This window comes from Gekko japonicus, unplaced genomic scaffold (genome assembly GCF_001447785.1).
Source record: "Gekko japonicus isolate JY-2015 unplaced genomic scaffold, Gekko_japonicus_V1.1 scaffold487, whole genome shotgun sequence".
Lineage (NCBI taxonomy): Eukaryota > Metazoa > Chordata > Lepidosauria > Squamata > Gekkonidae > Gekko > Gekko japonicus.
This window is the reverse complement of record NW_015177021.1, coordinates 461,982-478,189: the sequence shown is the minus strand read 5'-3', so window position 1 is coordinate 478,189 and position 16,208 is coordinate 461,982. Positions and strand designations below refer to the sequence as shown.

Here is a 16,208-nt window from a genome sequence, read left to right as displayed (position 1 = left end):
ACTTTCACGGCCGGAGTTCATTAGTTGTTGTAGATTTTCCAAGCTTGGTCTTGGCATTGTGGTACCTGACGTTTCACCAGCAGCGAAAACCTACTCAAGGGTAGCTGCTGTCTTGAAGCATCCTAGCATCCATAGGTGCACACATAAGCAGCATTCTGCTGTTGACCAGGATAGACCTTTTGCTGCATCAAAAGTACGTTGCAGATGCTTATGCGCAGACAGTGTTGGTAGAGAAGAGGGAAAGTTTAAGTGCTGTTTATTGGTCATGCCTCTTGCATACTGATAACTGTATTAAAATGGTACATGGCTCAGTAGAACCAGCTGGAATGAAGCAACATGTACTCTCATTTGGAGCAGTTTTTCTTGGGACCCACCATTTTCAGATAACAATGGAAGATTTTGGTAGATAAGTCCACCCTTGAGAACTGTAAAACCATTTTGCTTAGGAAACCTGTGACTGTCTTGAGTTCCAAACAGTTAAAGAGAAACAAGAAATAATATAACTTAATCAGCAACAAACGTTTTGGGGAGAAGGGAAACTCCAGGTGGTGCACATCGCTCCCCCCTTCCTGTTCTTCTCACAGCAAGTTCGTGAGGTAGGCTAGGTTGAGAGAGAGAGAGTGACTGGCTCAAGGTCACCCAGTGAATTCATGGCTGAGTGAGGATTTGAAGGTGTGCTTCCTCAAGCACTGTTACCACTCTAAGCGCTTCTGTTGCCCTGCACAGTTGAGAGCTGCCTGTACCTTTAGACGCATGTCCACGTGACTGGCCTGCTTTCATGTCCATCCTCTTTTGATCTGTATTTAGGGAGCACCTGGCTTAAATTTTATAAACAAAACCTTCCAATCTAGGTGGGGATCCACACACTGGTCATAAGAGACCTCTGACAAAGTGGCAAAGGGATGCTGCAGGCTTGAAAGGGATGCTGAGAACTGGATAAAAATATTTGAGAATATTAAACTTTATGTGGGCAATGTGATTGAGGAAGTCTCAATCAGTCGGGTATTATCAGTTGGGTATTATGCCGACTAAAGAGCTAGTTTACTTCAGGCATCCATTGCTATAGGGGAGAGGAGAGACTGGAGGTCCAATAAAGAGAGAATAGAGCAGCAGAGGTAATAGCTGCCAATTCTGAAATCTAGTTGGGTGTCTAACATTGAGGCAAAGTTTCAAGGTGCTGGTGGGCAAGTAATCCCAATAAGGAAAAGATACATAAGCCAATGTGGTATAGTGGTTAGAAAATTGTGTCACTTTTTACAGAAAAGATTGACTTTGCTTTAACTTCTGAATGACTCTTTTACAGGAGTTTTTACAGAGAGATCCTCTTTCTCTCCCTGGTGTCCCTTGGGAGGGAGAATATTGACATTGGTAAGCAATATGGATTTGTGCACATATACTACTAATTTCCTTTTTGTGGGTTAAGGAAAATGTCCTTATTGTATTAATATGTGAAGTAATCCTTCATGGGTTTCCAAGTTACTGTTCCATCTTGAAAAAGACAACTCCCTTGACAGACAGGTTCAAGCCCTCTCGACTGCCCCATCAATCAAAGAAGCTTGTTTGGTGAGTCCATGAGAGAGGGACTTTTCACTAGCCCCTTCCACAATTGTGGAACAACCTCCTGAGGCAAGCGTACTTGCCCCCTAACTTTCAATCTTTAGGGAGTAGTTGAAGACAGTTTTATTTAGGACCATATCTGATTACATTTACTAGCATTCCTGAGATGTGATTTTTTTAAATTTATGAGTTTTATTTATGTTATAAGCCGCCTTGAGCTCTGTATGGAAGAAAGGTGGCTAATAAATGTTTTAAATAAATAGACAAAGAATGCTTGGCATTTTAGTGTCTGCTGATATTTGAAAGAATTCCTAGACCTTTGACACCCTGTGACAAGCTTAAAACAAGGTGTTGGATGCTACCAGTTTTTCCACTGGTGCAACAATGCGCTAGGGCTGTTTTGGAAAGTTTTGCCTCAAATGTGGCTTTCCTTACTTGCAGAGGCCTTTGACAATGAATACAGGGCAGCATATAAAAGCCTCCCAAGTGAGGTGGTTGAAAAGATGCAGAAGATAGATGCTCCACCCAGCAGCAGTGTCGAGTGGTGTAGGAAGTGCTTTGGAGCACCTGTCATATAAAGTCAACAGAGAAGATGTGGCAAACCATCCACAAGACATGGGAGAGGCAGATCTGGCAACATGTCGATTTTGATGCGGGCTCCACAACTCCAACTATGACGTACAATCCAGTTCAGGAGTCACCATGGCACTTTTCTACAGCAGCTGATAATGTATGTACCAATGAATTGGAGTCAGTACATCAGTATGAAGCATATGGGTCTTGAGTGGACTGTCCACCTTCAGTGTTGCTCTGTCCTTTTAACCTTTCTCAGCCTCATGTTGAAAAGAGAAGAATGTGTCCACTGGCATTTGTTTGGTGCCTTTCTCTAAAGACTCGGAGCAGTGGGATATTTTATAACAGACCTAAGAGCATCTTAAATTAATCTCTTTGCCTATGGAGCGACCCCTGTTCAAAGAGGGATGTGTTTTGCATGTACATACATACTTATTGTTCATTTGATGTGTGAATGGAAAATCTTTTCCTTTGGGTCAAAAGACCAAACTGTATACTCTTCTTTTTGAAAAACCATCACTGTCCCAGTTAGTAAAAAAAACCCCACAGCCTTAATTTTGGCTGTTTGTAAAACTTAATATTTTCTCTGTTCATAGTTTCCTACTTCAAAGAGTTTTAAAACTGTACATACAACATTGTGTTCTTCCAAACAATGACGGGTCCCTGCCCTGAGTGACTGTATGGTAGTTGTCACTCTACAATGGAAGAATTCCATTATAGAATGGCAGTTCTATCATGGGGAATATAAATTAATCTAGGGTACATAAAACGGTGTGAAATAAATATTGATCATATAAATTTTTAGCATTTTGTGTAAAAGAAATATATGCATATATATCTATATATGGGGCAAAGCTTGAAGCTTCAAGTGCACTAATGCCTCATTCCTTCCTGCTCATCTTTCTAACCTGTGGGACAATTCTTTTTTGCACTGCCCAAGTTAAATAATTCTATCATAAATATATTTATAATCTCACACTTGAAGATATATTTACCAAGAGTGAAAAAAGCTGATTTTAAGTCTTAACAATTTTAATATCTCTGGTTAAATTGATCTTGAGTAGAAAAAAATGTCTTGCATTAACAGTTCCCCTGGCTTGACTGCAGTAGAGATTGGCATGGATCCAGAAAGCATCACTCACGCAGTGATCATTTTGCTCATGCAGTGATTGGCTTTCCCCCTTCTATAGCCTCCATGTTTTCCCAAAGACTATTCAGGTTGGTAGCAGAACAGAATACCGCACTGGGGATGCAGTGGAATGGGCAACAAGGAAATGGTATCTTGTGTCTGTGGAGCCAAGCCATTGCCATTTGCAAAGTGAAACTTAGGCTTAACACAGAAGGCACTTGGGCGGCAGTCTTCATGCTTAACTTGGACATTGAGGCCACAAACATTGCCTTATGAAGTGAGTCCACCAGGAGAGCTCTGTAGAGAACTGGTTGGTTTCTGTGGACCAGTTCCACTAGCAGAGGCGCTTTGTTCCAGGAGAAGCCTTCCACTTGGAGAAAGCACTGCTGCTAGTGAAACAGATCCAATCTGCAGGATCCAACTGCAGCACAAACATATTCTCAGTCTCTGTCCACAGTCATCTTTCACATTTCAGTAGTGTCAGTAGAGGAACATGTACTGCATAGCACAGCAGGATTTTGAACATTCTAGTAGTCTCAGCCTTTTCAATAAAATGGTGAGTTTTGCACTTGTCAGAGCACATTTTTGTCAGAGCACATTTTTGGGTGCTTTAATTCAAATAAGTCTTTTAACTGTTGATACTAAACCAAGTTTCAAATTAAATTTACCAGGAATTTGTTTTTAATGTGAATACCATACCTTTACAGAGCACAGTATGAAAACAATGTCTCACCATTACGTCACTTTAAATGCTCCTTTTCCTGTTGTTCAGTTGCTGGAAGCATTGAAGGGGGGGGTCTCTGATACATGGGCTATAGAATTGTTTTTTAAAACATGTCTCCTCCACATCTCTTCCCCAAATAACAAACTTATTATATATTAATAAAAATCCTTGAAAATACACTTATGTATGTTTGTGCTTTCATAACCGTGGTAAGCAACCATGTTTTTGTTTAAGAAGGCTTCTTTCCACTTTCAGTGTTTATGCAGGATAGCTGATATGTCATCAGGAGCAGTTTGTATGGCAGTTGCATGTAACTGCGGCTCTTGAACCTATGTAGAAAAATATTTCAGCCCTAATTTATATTTGAGTCACAGAAGGGAGCAAAATATTTTAAAACCTTGTACTATGTACAGCTACCTACTTGTGGTTGTGTTCCAACAGATAAGGTGTTAACAGAAAGAACTGTAGCTTGGTTTCCTCCTGTGCATTCAGGGGTTTCTAATGTTATCTCAACAGCATAGGAAGGAGCAGCATTGCCATTCCCCAACTGCTCAGGTGATATGTGGATTGGTCTCAACTCTTGGGGTGGGGATATATCACCCCTTCTCCTTTAAAAGTATAATGAATTCTGTGAAATTAACAAAATGTTTTCTCAGCCACAATGTTCAAACATGGGGGGGGGGATCTGAACATAGTGAGTCCTTGGATTTCCACTTACACTGATGTATGAACTGCTGTTTATTTTTTTCCAAAGATTTGTTTGAATTCAGTTGAGACTAAACCGCCGCCCCCCCCCCAATTTTACATGTGCAGAAAGATTTTGCTTCCATATACTTGGGACTGTAGGTATGATCCAGTCATTCTCTTAAACTAGTAGAAAGCACTTCTACTCAGGCAGTGGAGATCTTGGGGTTTCTGTATATTCCCACTTCCAGATGCTGCCCCCTGGGCCACATCCCCATTGTGTTGACGTAGACCTTCAGAAGAGATTACAGTGGGAAATCCTCTTTCTGTGAGCAGAGCTCTGAGGTTCTTAGAATACAATCCATATGATATATAGTTATTGAGAATCTGTATTTCAAAATACAGTAAATATCTAAATAGCCTTAGCCTGACATCAAGGGGTGCGACTTAGAATCATGGAGTTGGAACCCCCTGCACAATGCAGGAAATTCACAACTACCTCCCCCCACACACCTCCAGTGTTCCATGCCCATAAGATGACAAAAACCCTCCAGGATCCCCAGCCAAACTGGCTTGGAGAAAAATTGCTTCCTGACTCCAAATTCATCTGTGCACGGTATCTGTTGTATGTTGGTTTTCCAAATGGCGATCAGCATTTCCCTGGGTGTGTAAGAAAGGGCCACAAGAATTAAGCACTGATGCAACCCTTCCTACACTCCCTAAGTTCACAGAATCAGCATTGCTGTCAGCCATCTAGACACTGTTTAAAAACCTCCAAAGGAGAGCCCACCACCTCCCGAGGAAGCCTGTTACCCTGAGGAACTGCTCTGTCAGGAAGTTCTTCCTAATGTTTAGCCAAAGTCTTCTGATTTAATTTCAACCCATTGGTTCTGGTGCAACCTTTTGGGGCAACAAAAAACCACCCCATCTTCTATATGACAGCCCTCCAAGTACTTGGTTATCATATCACCTCTCAGTCATCTCCTTTCCAGGCTAAACATACCAAGCTCCTTCAACCTTTTCTCATAGGACTTGGTCTCCAGACCCCTCACCATCTTTGTTGCCCTCCTAGGGACACGTTCCAGCTTGTCTATATCCTTCTTAAATTGTGGTGCCCCAAACTGAACACAATACTCTAAGTGAAGTCAGAGCAGAGCAAAGTGATACCATCACTTCATGTAATGTGGACACTATACTTCTGTTGGTACAGCCCAAAACTGCATTTGCCTTTTTAGCTACCACATCACACTGCTGACTCATGTTCAGTGTATGGTCTAATAAGAAACCTAGATCCTTTTTGCACCTATTACTGCCAAGACAAGTCTCCCCCATCCTATAGTTATGCATTTGATTTTTCCTTCCTAACTGCAGAACATTACATTTATCCCAGTTTTCCATCCTGTCAAGATCATCCTGCACCGTCTTCTGCCATATTAGCTACCCCTCCCAATTTAGTTTCATCTGCACATCCAAATAATTGTTAAAGATATTGAACAAAACAGGTCACAGGACAGATGATCCCTGAGGCACTCCACTTGTCACTCCTCTCCAAGAGGATCAGGAACCATTCACAAGAACTTTTGGGGTATGATCTGTCAACCAGTTACAGATCCACCTAACAGTAATAGGATCCAAACCACATTTTGGGGGGCAGGTTTTTTAAACAAAAACGCAAGCTATAGATTCAGTTTGTTTACAAACACTTTAACCCCTGAGAAACTTTTTAGAAAACCTTGAACCAGAATCTCTCACCAAAGCAATCTGCAGAGGAGAGAGTAAAGGCAAATAACATGAGCTTGCTCAAAGCAGGCTCAACTATTGTCTATCATTTAAGTGAGAGCAAAGGGAAGGGCAAGTGTTAATCACAAAGAGAATGCTTTACAAAGTGGTTTAAGTTGTACTCATGTAGCTAGATCTTATGCAATGTTTGGAAATAATGAGAGTAAGAACATGTAAAATTGTAGCCTTAAATTGTGGAGCAGCTGCTACATAGAATTTCATTGCGTGTTGTTGTAGCTCACTTACAGGGCAATCCTATGCAGTCTATTGAAATGAATGGGTTTAGACTGCAGTAACAGTGCATGATTTACTCAAACCCAGCTCTACGTTAATACCTGTGCCGACAATACAGAACTCCTGAGCATGTGTAATTGTAAAAGAGGAAAACATCTTTAGTTAAAATGGTTTGTGCACAGTAAGTTGCTTGGGACAAACTTATTGCAGTAAGTGAATGCTACTAGAATGCTACAAGGTGGTATGTGCAAACCAAAGCCAAAAAATAGTAACATGAATTATATCCCTCTGTTCAGACAGCTTTGGTCTTCTATAGTTACAAGCATTAATATATACACCCCAGCTTTTCAGTCCTATTTTTTTTAAAGCAATTACTTCTATAACAGCCCTTATGAATATATAACTTACATAGACTATAATATATCTTGCTTCAAAGTAGGTTGGTTGTTATATCATGGCAATTCATGATTCAGGATGCTTCTAAGCATGTATTAAATACTCAACATATTTTTTATTTTCAAACGAAACCTAACTTCGGGCCATTAAGCAATCCTTCAGTACAAAAAACCCTTAACTGTATTACTATTGTGGTTTTCATATATAGTAACAGTTCAGAAACAAGCTCTTTTTAACCACATTTTGAAGCCTACGGTGCCTTCTGTATGTCTTCCGTAAGACCTTTTAAAATGTGCATGTTATGAGCTAAAAACAAAGAGCTATGCATCCTCTTGGTTATGAAACTTAGAAAAGTGTAATTGTCCATTATCAATGGTGTAAGTATTAAGAGATGGTTTTTCTTTTTGCTACAAGAAACAGTTCCCCACTGGGGAGCTTAAATTGCATATTGTAATGGATGGGGGGAGGACTGAATAAAACTCGAGATGGAACGCTGTTTCTAATGCAATAAAGTTTCAAGATTGTGTGAACTGTTGAAAATGACATGCTGTGCGCTTTTGTTAACTCGCATTGTTCTGTGGGGGTTTTGTACATAAGTAAATGGGCACTCTTATTTCCTATTGTTGACTTTTGTATAGGTACCCAAGGTGGACTGTTTATGTATCTTAAAAATAATAAATGTGCAAACAGAACTTTTCTTGCATTTTCTGGCAATGTTTTTTGGCAACGTTTAGAGGTAAGTTATTGCTGAGTTTTAAAAAGGGAGCTAGGAAACTACTGGTCCATTACCCCTGCCTGAAGCAAATTGTGGGTAGTATTTAAAACAGATTTATGAAATATATAGAGGAAAAATTGCTATGGGATAAATCTGAAAAGGAAAGCCCTGAGTCCTTAATCTTTTTAACAGATACTGTTAGCAAGTGACTTCACATGTTAGGTTCTGTTATGGTTTTGTAACTCATTAAAACAGGGATGAAAACAGGTTTTGCAATGGGGAAAAGTAGCAAAGTACCATGAGGCTGTACTGGGAGCAGAGATATAATCTATAATAATCTATAGATTATTACGACACTCAGATTTGTAGATTACACCAACTAGGAAGGTAAAACCTCAGTTTGGGTGAATATGCAACATGGCAGATTTGACTCAATGTAATAAATGTAAAATGATACACACACCAACACTGGGGTTAAAAAAATCCCAACTTCACATATACACTGATGGGACCTGCACAATCTTTGAGTATCCAAGGAGATCTTATCTCGCTGGTCAGTGAAAATAAGTACACACTGGTGATAAAGGAAAACTCAAAATTAGAAAATGAAGCTCATCGTTATGCCTTGTCATAAGGGTCCGATTTCTAGAATTTAGAGAGAGAGCAATAAGCACCATTATAATGGCCGCCCCTTTCCCCATATACATGAAAATCGGGAACAGGGAGGAAATTGGTTTGCCAATCAGTACAGCTACCCAAGCCTTACTTACTCAGTACCACAACAGTTATGTCAGTAACATATTTACATTTTTCCCAGATTAAGATCTAACAGGGAAAGTAGTGCAGAATAGGAAGAACAGATGGGTTGTACCCTTGATCACCACTGACAGCAGCTCTTTCTTTTTCAAGAGGCCAGGAGCCTCTTGCTTTAGGAGGAGGTGCTGCGCACTGGCTCACTCTCTAGCCCCCCACCTTGAGTCCCGGTAAGAAAGGTGGACTGTAAATAATACCTGAGCCAAAGGAGAGCTGCAATCACAAGGGCCACAGAAACCGAGAACTATGACCTGTTCCCCCTCCATCAGGAAAAAGCAACGAACATTGGAAGGAAGAGGAGACCTGTACTCTTTAATCAAAAGGGTTCTCTTGAAAGAAAGCACAACTGACTTGAAGAAACAACAGTACAGTCTGACGATAAAAGATTTATTTAATGCTTTTATGCCCAAAGTTCATTGTTTACTTCTGGCTTGATTCAGATTTAGATGTGGAGGCTCTCAGGGAAGAAAGTCTACGCCTCTTGGCTATCTGCTCTTGCCGTTTTTCTTTTGCTTCCTAATAAACAAAAAAGAAAAAGAACACCACCACATAATGTCACTTCACAATAGTATTATAAGAAGTACAGCTACATTCTACAGAATCATACACTCAAAGCTTCACACCTTAGTGGGCAGATATGTGAACAGCAGAACTGCTAGCGAAATCTTTTTTAGGAAAGAGTCCTCTCTCATCCTCAACTTCAGTTCCATTCTCCTCTCCCCCAATCTACCATATAAAGATGATACTAATCCACTTTGAAAATATATTTTTTTTTGGGGGGGGGAGGCTAATAGTTTTAGCACACTTCTGTGACAAATCCATAAGAAAATGGCTTCAGTTGTTCCTTGCTCACCAAAATCCAAACATGGCCTATAACAGCATGGTAGGACATTTTTTGTTGGGTTGTTTTTAATGGATCAGGATGGACTAGACACTGGTTACTTCCAATACTGTATTCACGGGTTTTACCGAGAGAATCTGCCCTGACAGTGGGCTAAGAATAAAAACGTGGATTTACTAAAAGATATTCCATATGGAAAGGAGCATACCTTCATTCTCTTAGCCAGAAGCTTGGCATATTCAGCAGCCTCTTCCTTGTTCTTTTGAGTACGCTGCTTCTTTAGGGCAATGCGCCTGCGCTTGTGCTGCAGAACTCTGGGAGTTACCAAACGCTGGATCTTGGGTGCTTTGGTCCTGGGCTTCTTGCCTGAGGAGGATAGACTAGAGTGTGACCAACAGGACAGCTATTCTGAAGCCTAGACCAGGGGTGGCCAAACTTGCTTAACGTAAGAGCCACATAGAATAAACATCAGATGTTTGCGAGCCACAAGACATGAACAGGTATTACATGTTTTTATTGGAAAATATGCAAATTTGCTTTTTATTAACATTAAATGAGACTGCCAAAACAAAACTAAAGGTAAAAGCAGATATTGATAATGATATTTATTTGTCCAATAATATTTGTTTGCTAATGATATTTAGCTTCCCCAGCCCCCCTGCTGGGAGCTGTACAATATGTGTGAAACAGCCGCATGCGGCTCCCGAGCCACAGTTTGGCCACCCCTGGCCTAGACCATAGCAATTTACAACTGCAGGCCCCATTTTCTATCTTTCAAGCCAAATCTTACATGAAGTGTATGATGTTGATCTGAAGCAGGCTGGCTAAATTAAAGGTTAGACATTAATTCCTCTTAACACAAAGATAGGAAGTTTGACATTGTCTTTGCTTGTCCCACAATATCATCAGGTTCTCCCCCACAGATTATTTAAAGTAGGGGTAGTCTGGCAAGTACTGAAGGAGCTCCTCTACAGCATAGGACCAAGATACAAGATTGCCTGAAACAAGGCCTAGTGTGAAGCACATACAAGGAAGAATACATTTGCACACTTTTACTGTAATTCACTGGAATCAAAGTTAATTCATGTACAGACAGTGCCTCATAATGCCCTTGACCAATATACAACCCAAAGAAAGTCTATTAATACGTCCCTTCTTAATGACCTTCTGTGTCCTATATACAGAAAACTTTGCACTTGAGAGTATCACCTCAGACACCCCAATAGGTGCACCATGTGATAATCACATTCTATCCTTTCCTTGCCTCACACATCCCAAGAATAACCACTAAATACACTGTCTCACACAAGGATCCAAAATCTGTGTTTCCCCCCCAATTGCTTAATTTTTACAAAAAAAATGTATAGCTCAACAAATATTTTACTGTATGGATTTGTCATGATAGAAACACCAGAACGTTCTATATTCTTACCTTCCTTGTTCAATGGCTTTCTCACAACATATTGACGAACATCATCTTCTTTGGAGAGATTGAACAGCTTGCGAATTCTGCTGGCCCTTTTTGGACCAAGTCTACGAGGCACAGTGGTATCTGTTAGTCCAGGAATATCTTTTTCACCTATTGAAATGGAAAAGGAGTATGTATTATTTTCAGTTAAAACAACATTCTCATCTCTCGGTCACAGGGACTCTAGCCTAGGAGGTTTAACCTTTTACAAAATCAGGTCTCTTAAGGTAAGCAAAACTTTGCACTGTTTAGGCATCATTATTCACATTAACTTCTGCCCACTAGCAAATAAAAGCTTGTGGGAACTTTAAATTTAAGCACCACATTTTTAACCTGCCCTTCCTCCAACGAGCTACAGGTAGAGTTTCTTCCCTATACCATTCTGCCTCCTATTATGGAGAGAAAATAACCACTCCCAACGTCGGCCAAAGAGCTTCATGTCTTACTGGAGATTAGAACCTAGGTCTCCCTGGTCCTAATCTGAAACCCAAACTAGTATATACTTCAATTGCTCAACAACTATCAAGGAAAGTTTAACAAAAAAAGGTTAGTTGCCAATTAAAAACTAGATACAAATCACTGATATCAGAATCACACAAGAAAGTGTGGATGAGGTTTTTTGGGAAAGGCGCAATATTATGATTTTTGCTAACAACTTTGTAAGAACAGGTTAGCCACCAAGCTGTTACTAGACTTACTCCCCAAATGTGCATTTTCCTATGCATATATACGTCTTTTAAACATGTAAACATCTACAATTCAGTCAAACATACCAGGCTGTTACCCAAATGGTGAGGTACTACAAAATTATGGTAAACACTGCCTCAAATGAGAGAATGGCAGTTTACACCCCAGAACACCCATCTCTTTTGATTATACTGGTATCAACATAACATTCTTGGATTTTACAATACCCCCCCCCCCACCTGCACCTAGTAAGTTCCTTGGGGAAGGACCTTTCTTTCGTTATCTTTACCTTGTAAAGTTTGAGATACATTCTCGGCAACATGTAAGTAATATAGACCCATTGAGGGGAAAAACACACCCCAATAACCCTAGGCAAAAGGTAGGGCATCTCAGTTTAGGCCAGAGAGTGATTATTTCAGTAAGCTTTTGAAACCGTAACAGAGAGTACCTAGACAAATGCAAAGTACTTACTAGCCAGCAATTCACATAAAGGAACTCCTGGATAACTTCAGACACTCACCTTTCTTCACAATGACCAAATTCAAGACACTAAGGTTGGCATCAACAATGCAACCCCGAACAGATTTGCGTTTCCGTTCTCCGGTCCTCCTGGGACGATAACATGAGTGACCCTTGCTGAGCAGCAGACGGACACGTCCGTGAGTCAGGACCCCTTGCTTCATGGGGAAGCCTTGCTTGTCGTTGCCACCACTAATGCGGACAACATATCCCTGTTAAACAAAGGAGTTCAGACCTTGTTGTGGCAGCTCTACACATGAAACAGATCTCAGTTACAAGCTAAACATGAGCTGGCATTTTCATAAAGTCATACAAAAAGGCTACTGAGGTTTTAGAAGCAAAGTACCCAGTTCACAAAAAAAGATACACATTACTCTGTACAAGCAATACTTCTCTGAAATACAGTGTGCAACTTTGAGGACCTCACTTTCAAGAATTATTTAAACAAACTGCAGCAAATTCAGAGGATGGCAATAAAGTGGTTGGGAACCAAAAACAAAACCTACAAAGAATAACTGAAGGAACTGGGTTTGCTTCACCCAGAGAAAAAAGACTGGGGAGGGGGCTGACAGCTGCACTCTTCAAATACCTGAAGAGCTATCCTATGGAATGTAACAAAGACATTGTCCTTTGCTGGGCCAGAAGGCAAGACTAGATCTAATGGGCTGCAGAAGGATAGAGTGAAGTTGCACAGTAAGAGAAATGTCCTAACGGTGAAACCAGGATTCTCTGACATATGTCTCAAGAGCCCCTTTTAAAGCACACTTTTTCATTCATTATCTGCGTGTACTCCCAAAGATATACTTAGGAAACCATTTTATAAATACCATTTGGACTATAATTACAGAAGACATGTTGCCACTGCTGTTTTAACACTGGCCTAGATGACAACCAAAGGGGTTTCAGTAAATTAAATATGCTAGTAGTACCACGCTATTACCAGTACTGACTGTTCTTGGTCACAAGTAAAATAGGAATTGGCACTTTGGGTAAGAATACAGAGAAACACTTCAAGGCCAAGAGAAACAATTTAAGACCGAGGACTTAAAGCCAATTCAAACATTTACTTCTGACATGCAAACGTCTTCCCGTCTTGGCCCATTCTAAAGAATGCATCTGCCTCAAGGACAGCCCCCCCCCCTTCAATTTAATACCTCCCTGAGTTTTCCCCAAGAGCACCACGAGTGCAGTCATACAGTACAGTCTGCCACGCTAGACACGGCACCTTACCTTCCATTCCTCACCAAGAGTATCTGCAGAGACCTCGGCGGTCATCCGCTTCTCATAAAAGGTGCGGATCTTGCGCTCATCGTCCACCTCAATGAGCTTCTGGCAGCCAGTGGCTGGGAAGGAGATGTTCAGCTAGAAACAACCAGAGAGAGAGAGATTGGGGGAAAGGGAGCTCAGCAGAGAGGCATCGAGCAGGAGCTTGAGCACAAGCGGTAATAACAACCGGGCGTCCTCCACGAAGCTTAGACACCATTGCAAACGCTGCATAAATATTCAGTATCCCTACGAGACGGCGGTGAGGTGGTCTTGGCGCGCGCTCCTTCACAAGACGGCCGCCAAGGAACCATTTCTCTTCCCGTGGTAATCCCGCCGCACCTGAATCCAACTCAATCCGTCCCCAGGGCGGCGTCCCAACGACCAACCCCTGCCTCATCACTCGCGCCCGAAACTCCTCTAACTACCCACGTCAGTATTGGTGAGGGCCAAGAGAATCTGTCGCCAGCACCCACCCCCCAATTTTTACCTTCATGGCGCCGAACGGACCGCTCGCTTCGGATCCGCCACGGGAAAGAGGCCGCGCTTCCGCTCCGCCGGAAGTCACATAGGCGCCACGCGCTCTCGCGAGATTGTAGGAGACTGGCGTTGGCCCATAGACATCAATGAAAGGACTAGAGCGGCAATTCTCTTGACTGGAAATGGGGTTTTCTGTTGACGTTTGACGCTGTTTTGTTTCCTCACTAGCGGGGTAAACAGTTGAGAACGTGAAATAGAAGGGAAAACGGGAATTTATGCTGTTTCTAGTTTAAGTTTTATTTTTTTGTGTGAAAATGTTTAAAAGCAATTTTAAAACTGGTGTGAACGTAGTTCGTTGCGGCAGTGCAGGTTGGAGGAGGCGGCGGAGGAAGCAGTTGTGGCTGAAAGTAGAGTTACCAACCTCCAGGTGGTTGTGTATCAAAATGACAGCTCACGGGAGGAGATTGTATCAATATAAAGACACTCCGTGAATGAATTACGAACAAAAGCAGAAAGATTATATTGTGCAAAACAATTCAAACCGTTTTAAATCTTTGTTGAAATTCAACAAACCCTTATATATTCTTTAAAAGCTAGGATGAAAAAGTACTTGTTACAAAGGGAAAACTCAAGTAAAGTCCATAAATCCTTTGTATAAAGACAAACTTCAGGAGAGCAGTCGTTCTAACTATTTAAAATTGCTTATGATACCTAGGATGATGAAACAGGCAGCTGGATGAAAAGACTTAATTAAACTTCACAGACAGTGACAACCGAATGTGGAGCTGTAAGAAGTGCTAAATTTGGTAAACTATCTTTGTCCTTTAAAGTATGGTTTCCAAGGAATAGCTAAACAAAAATGAACCACCATGGGTTAAGAAGAATTGACGAGGAGGCAAGGGAAGGATAACATTATGTTGGCATCTAAAAGTGTTCACTAGTGATGGGGAATATCTAGACTCAGTCCAAATCCACCCATCAGATTTGAGGGATCTATTTTGACCCCTCAGTCAATTTGAAAGCCACAGTCTTTGAAATGGGACCAAAAAGGATTTTTTTAAAAACTTAGACCCATGCCTATTCCTAATGCTATAGTGTCATGTCAACTACTGTTCCCATGATGCCTAGATGTTTTAAATGCACCATGCAAGGAAGAGCATGGATCTTCTTGACCTGTACCCTTTTAATGATAATGTAAAACTTTTAGAGCAGCTGATGTTCTCAATAAAATATCAAAATCTCCTTTCACAGACCACATAGAAAGGAGAAAGTTATAAGAAAAATTAAAACAGAAATAATATTAGTCAGGAGTCATTTCCTGCAGGAGCGCACAGGAGCAGAGCTCCGGCAGTAAATAGCCTAAGGGGCGGGCACATGCAACAAGCCCCACCCCCAGCTCTCAGCAGCCTTCAGTCAGAGCAAGAAGCAGCCAGGTAAGTTGCAGAGCCCCCCTGGCCCCCGGTCCAAAACAGTCCAGTGGCACCTTTAAGACCAAGTTTTATTCAGGTACAAGCTCTCCCTCCTCTGCGAGGACAGATCTACACGTTCCACCCACCCCCCCATAGCTAGCAATCCAAAACAGTCCAGTGGAGCCTAAGCAATGGGTATTGTCTTCTGACACACTTCCAGTAATTTCAGGGGGTGTGTCATATGCAAATAAGTTGTGCTAATGAGTTATACTAATGAGCTCCGGCACCTCTTTTTCTACGAAATGACCCAAAGTGATCATAATATCAAGTTATAACTTCTAAATTTTTCTAATGGCCATTATTTCCTTATTGGTATAGTACCCATCTGCTGCCCTGCTAAACCCAGCAAACCAATGTGCTTTTGGAGTTAAATTGTAATTAAACAGCCTTCAAAAAAATCTGTCCTCCGTCACTGAAGATATTAATTTCAGAGTTGTTTACGGGCCAAGGCGTTTTTAAAATCTTCAAAAATTTCTCTCAAGTCCCTTTTAATGGTGTCCATGTCACACCATGGAAGTTCTTCTTTTTCTGTAGACATACAGGAGTTAGTATCTTTATTGTTAGCATCACTGAGAGATATGCTTTGGTCCTTGCTTTGTATAATAAGAGATTCCTGTGAGGACTTGTTGGCTTTAACTTGAGATGTTTTGCTACTAACCATTGATTCCCCCTTCGACGCATCATTTTTATAGGTGGTTGTCAAAACTGGAGTTAACACCTTTGATAGAGTAGAAGAAGATATTGACTTGTTGGGGTTGTGGGAGTTCTGCAGTCTGTCAGTGTCCGGGATGAGGGAAGTCAAATCATCATCATAGGCTTGAGTCTTTGACCTGTTGTTAGGCAGTTGTTTCCCAGGGAGAAATAAATAAGCGGTTCA

At 41.2% G+C, this 16,208-nt stretch overlaps 2 protein-coding genes across 2 annotated transcripts in view; one reads left to right on the top strand and one right to left on the bottom strand.

The window, feature by feature from the left end:
- DENND4C (DENN/MADD domain containing 4C) overlaps positions 1-2,670 on the top strand; it is an 86,262-nt gene extending 83,592 nt beyond the window's left edge. Inside the window, exons 32-33 of the mRNA XM_015427780.1 lie at positions 1,304-1,368; positions 1,999-2,670. Coding sequence (XP_015283266.1) covers positions 1,304-1,368; positions 1,999-2,135 — 202 coding nt within the window. The 3' untranslated portion in view covers positions 2,136-2,670. The remainder of the gene's footprint in view (positions 1-1,303; positions 1,369-1,998) is intronic.
- A 6,305-nt stretch (positions 2,671-8,975) lies between these two features.
- Positions 8,976-13,940, bottom strand: RPS6 (ribosomal protein S6). Its single transcript, XM_015427777.1, has 6 exons — positions 13,873-13,940; positions 13,350-13,481; positions 12,121-12,331; positions 10,878-11,024; positions 9,654-9,811; positions 8,976-9,120 (listed from the first exon to the last, which is right to left on the bottom strand). The coding sequence occupies exons 1-6, from the start codon at positions 13,876-13,878 to the stop codon at positions 9,025-9,027; spliced, it is 750 nt and encodes a 249-aa protein (XP_015283263.1). The 5' UTR covers positions 13,879-13,940; the 3' UTR covers positions 8,976-9,024.
- Positions 13,941-16,208: the final 2,268 nt, after the last annotated feature.